This window comes from Anoplophora glabripennis, unplaced genomic scaffold (genome assembly GCF_000390285.2).
Source record: "Anoplophora glabripennis isolate ALB-LARVAE unplaced genomic scaffold, Agla_2.0 scaffold130, whole genome shotgun sequence".
Classification (NCBI taxonomy): Eukaryota; Metazoa; Arthropoda; class Insecta; order Coleoptera; family Cerambycidae; genus Anoplophora; species Anoplophora glabripennis.
In genome coordinates, this window is record NW_019416297.1 from 1,036,799 (window position 1) to 1,041,855 (window position 5,057).

Genomic DNA, 5,057 nt, shown 5'->3' on the forward strand with positions numbered 1-5,057 from the left:
CTTTCCGCAGCTCCTTTAATTGTTTGTTATTGTTATCACGATTATTCTTTAAAATAAAGTTATATAGTCATTAACGTTATTGAAACTGACAGCTGCTATACAGCTCGTTGAGAAATGAGGTTAAGTTGGTCGCTATAAGCTACTCTCTACGTCCAATGTGTCAGAGCCAACTTCGACCACGTTTTTATTTGAACGCTCGTTATAAATTTTTGGGGTCGTCGAATCCGAATCCGGTGTCCGTTTGACGCGATTAGCTCTGGTTTAAGGTCAAATGTAGAAAATCAATTGTCAATAAACTAAACCTATGTATCTATACGTTTTTGGGGTCGCCGAATCCGAATCTGATATCCGTTTGACTCACTCAGATCTGGGTTGAGGTCAGTTCAAGGTCAAATGTAGAGAATTAATTGAAAACAAAGTAAACTTACACATCTATACTTTTTTGGGGTCGTTGAATCCGAATCTGATGTCCGTTTGAACTGATCAGTCTTTTGGTTTTAAACCTAAGTGAAAAATTTGATTGGGTTTGAGCAGAGAGAAAGGTTTCGCCAAGATATTAAAGAAGGAGGAAATTTGGGTGGCAATGAAACTATCACTGATATTGCTAGTGATACTAGTGACGACGAATATATTCCATATCACGTTCTGAAAGAACTTCTGTATATATAATATATATATATATATATACCATATCTAACAATATATATATATATATAACAATATCACAAAAAAGTAAATGATGTTCGAGGTTTGGGCCTGGCAGAGAATAGAGCAGAGTTCCTAATATCAAGGCTAAAAAAATATTAAGCAAGCCGGAAAAAGTGAAAGATTTTTACTGTACAGAAATAAGGAATATTTTTCTAACGATGAAGAATTTTCCTTGGGATATATTGTTGGATGAATCACTTCAAACATGGATGTTACAAACCTAACGAGTAGAGTGGACTGTTCATTGATTCGTCAAAGCGAAGCAAGAAAGCTGTTCTAATGCATAATACAAGTGTGCAGCCATACCTGTAGCACATTGAAGCAAGAGTGCCGTAATTTGAGGATAGTCTTACATAGGATCAAATACGAACAACATAAATGGCAAATGAGAATCATCATAATAATACTGGGCCAACAATCCGTATTCACAAAAACTCCTTGCTTACTTTGATTAAGTTTAGAACTTGAGAGTATTTAGCATACCTGGTCGGATCAAATAGACCCCGAATTCGGATTCAGCGACCCCAACGTATAGATATATTGGTTTACTTTGTTGGCAATTGATTTTCTACATTTGACCTTGATCTGACCTTAACCCAGACCTGGTCGGGCCAAACGAACACTGGATTCGGATTCAGCAACATCAAAAACGTAAAACGTTTGGATATGTAGGTTTACTTTGTTGGCAATTGATTCTCTACATTTGACCCTAAACTGATCTTAACCCAGAGCTAATCGGATTAAACGAACATCGGATTCGTTTTCTGCGACCCCAAAAACGTATAAATATATTGGTATACTTTGTTGGCAATTGCTTCTCTATATTTGACCTTGAACTAAACTTGAACCAGATCTGATCGAGTCAAACGAACACCGGATTCGGATTCAGCGACTCTAAAACCATATTGATCCCATGGTATTGACTTTCGGACCTGCCACTTTTTTTTTGTGGGGCTGTGTTATTTATTCTTCCTTCTAACTGCTCAGAATGTCAAAGTTGCTATCGCAGCCCACTATGTAATTTTAAAAAGCATTATATTCAAGTACAGAGTGTGTTCTTAGTTAGTTTTTAAGTTTTACTCAAAAATCAGGCTTTTTAAAAAAAAACATAAGAGAGTAATAATTTGTATAAAATTGAAAGGCGACTCCGAAAATATCGTGGTTGTTACCGTAAAGCCATTGGCGTACTATTTTATTTAGAAAAATATGCTACCGATACCCTGTATCTCCGCCACTGGGACATGTAAATTTTAAAAAAAGCCCTCAGATATTGGACAATGTTTACATAAATACATGTGCTCAAATTATTTCACTTACTAGTTTTTAAATTATCAAAAAAAAAATTAAAAATATTTTTTGAAGTTTAACACTCTGTATCTTTTTAACGAAGCGTCCTAAATAAAAACTTCATAGGAAAGACTCCCCTTAAAATTCACCAAAGAATACGAGGTTTCATTTTTGGTCACCCTGTATTATCATATTTCTTCACTCTTTGTGCTTACCAAAACCAGTAGCTTCGACACACACTAGTTCGCAATCCTTTTTATACGCGAATCGGTTATCGTTACCCCCACAACCGAAGTAGTGTAGTTGGCGACACTCGCCTACACTCATAACATAAGCCCATTTTGTAGGGGTGGAATAATTCAGTGATGAATGTGAACACGGTATTCCTCTGTCTGCTTTGAGTGAACAGCTCTCTGAAAAGTAAACAATAGTTATTTTTGTATCTAGTGCGCGAAATGCTACTTTGGTGATCGAGAATTGAATTTTTTAACGAGGCGAAGCCGAGTTAAAAAATTATTCGAGACCACCAAAGTAGTTCGCGCACGAGTTGCAAACAATATTTTTTCTACAAACGTCAAAATCTATCTCTTAAAAATATTATAAATAAGTAAAATGCCTAATTTATTATAGAAAATAGTGTTGAGCTGGCTTAAAATGTTTTTCCTAATCAAATTTTCACTGTTACTGGAATGGAAACAAAGTGGCTGTTGTTGACAACAATAATAATTATTTTAAAGTGACGTTTGTGCTCGCGTCTTCAATTTTTAAGTGCCAGATATTATTTAAAATAATGGAAATTGCTAGTGACGATGAACTAAGTAGTATCCCACCTAATTTGGCAGATGCGGCCAATTTGGTAACTTCAAATCTTTTACCGGAAAAATCGAAGCGCCAATATGAAAATGCATATCGGCAATTTAAGGAGTGGTGTGAAACAAATAAAGCAATTATCTGGTTTAGGAATAAATATTGGTTCGTGTACTGGTTGTACGATTAATGTTAATATTGTAAATAATAATTAAAGTTATTGTAAAATTCTGTCATTATTTTAAAAGTATTTAATTGTTATTCATTTAAAAATAAATAATAATTTGGAGTTTTGCTTCATTTTTTCAAAGATTGAAATACAAAACTCTTATTAATTTACATGCAGTGTGCGAAATACTTCGCACCCTAGTGCGCGAAGTATTTCGCGCACGGTGTCATGGTAACGTAAGAATCCGAAAAAAAGTGTCACTTCGCAGATTATTGTCAAGGCGCAAACCTTGTCATTTTTTGACTTTTGTAGAAAAAATATATTTTATTCCAATTATTTTACTTTCATTAATATCTGGCTAACATTTTGATTTATTTATAACTAATTTAACAATGCTACGATTTATTTATTAACATTAATGGTAAATGTATGAATTTACACAGTGTGTTAAATTAATAGATGATTGAACTCTATATTAATGTTTTCGTTATTTGTTGATACAGTTTGATTGATTGGATTAGGAGTATTTTGTTGTATAGCATTTTTATTTGCTATTTTCATTTTATTATTTATGGAGTCATCGAGGTATTCCAGCTACCATCATGTCTTTTGAAGGCGGTTATATCCGCGCCTGCTTCTATCGGGATAGTCTCAGAAGATCGGCGAAAACTATGGCCTGAGTATTTTTCTAGGCTGGTCAATTTTAGAAATGTTGCAATCTGTTTTTCCATTTGTGTAAAGTTAATACCTATCATTTGTCACGTGCGTTTAGCATTTTGATAGTTAAAAAAATATATTAGATATGATTGAGGTGGACGGAGGCTGATGTACTTATTTTTACTATATTAGATAAAAGATGTGATTGTAAATTTTCGGATAACTTTGGTTTTGATTTTTGGTACTTTTACCAACAAAACAGATCTTATAAATTTTCGATCGTCATAGTGTACATTTCGTTTTTAATTACAAGCTTCCGTAATGAATTTATTTATATCCTTCGGAGAAAAAGTACTGGCTTTTTTAGCCCGAAAACCAGCAAAATTCTATTTTAAAGGGAATCTTATTATAGTTTTCAATATCAATATCATATTTATTCGATTTATTATTATTTTTATCGATTTATGTTAATTGTACTCCTTAACAATAACAAAACCGATTCTGAAATAGACTTAATTTTCTTGTCAGTCCTCCATTATGAAAAACGTTTTTTAAATTTTTCTGGTAATAAATTTAAACTTGCAATTTTCGCCGCTTAAATTCACTGTCTCTAGACATTTTATTTTTGTAATGATGAATTCGTTGAAAAATAGCCTCTGTCGCTCAGTGATAGATCGTTTTATTTTTTATTTGTTTATTGCTGAAACTAGACTATATTCGTAAAATAAAACATTCTTATAATCTTTATCTACTATATTTCATATTCAACTTTTTGTAACAAAAAAAAAGAATAAATAAAATGTGTATAAATGCTACAAAAATTAAACCCACGCTCTCCTGCGCGTGAGATAGATACTCTACCACTTGCGCTTTTAAACTAGTGAATAATAATTTAATTATTCACTAGTGAATGATGGATACATACACCAGGAAAATTAGCGAAAATAAAAGAGAAACTTGAACAAAGTCCTATCCGCGAGATTATTGTAAAATTATCTAAAGGAACATAATACAAGACATCTCTCGTCTCACGAGTCAAACATTTTTTATTAGCTAACTTTTCTATTTAAACAAATAAGTGAGGAAAACAGTTTTTTCACTTTGCAGGGAAAACCATCAATTTTAGCGAAAAGTGACTCACAGACAGCTCATAGGGTGTAAAATTATCTACAAAATGAGGCTTGTTAAATTAAAATCGGTTAATAAACAAAAAAGTTATTGCAAAAAACAAGAAAAGTGCCCATTTTTTCATTTGTTTATAACTATCGCATTTATTGTTAAAATTTTATAAAACCTATGACAAGTTGAGGGTTTTGTCATACTTTAAAAGTGTGCCAAAAGTGGGCGCTGTAGGTGCAATAGTTTTCGCACAATTCTATTTGTTTATAGCGGAGGCTCCAAAAGTTATGAACTTTAAGCCTCTGTACAG

The 5,057-nt window shown here is 32.8% G+C and overlaps 1 protein-coding gene across 2 annotated transcripts in view; it reads right to left on the bottom strand.

The window, feature by feature from the left end:
* Positions 1 to 5,057, bottom strand: part of LOC108904195 (inter-alpha-trypsin inhibitor heavy chain H3-like) — a 55,301-nt gene that overhangs the window by 7,151 nt on the left and 43,093 nt on the right. For both annotated transcript variants that reach the window (XM_018706651.1, XM_018706650.1), the window contains one exon: positions 2,211 to 2,408. In XM_018706651.1, the coding sequence (XP_018562167.1) occupies positions 2,211 to 2,408 (198 nt within the window). The remainder of the gene's footprint in view (positions 1 to 2,210; positions 2,409 to 5,057) is intronic.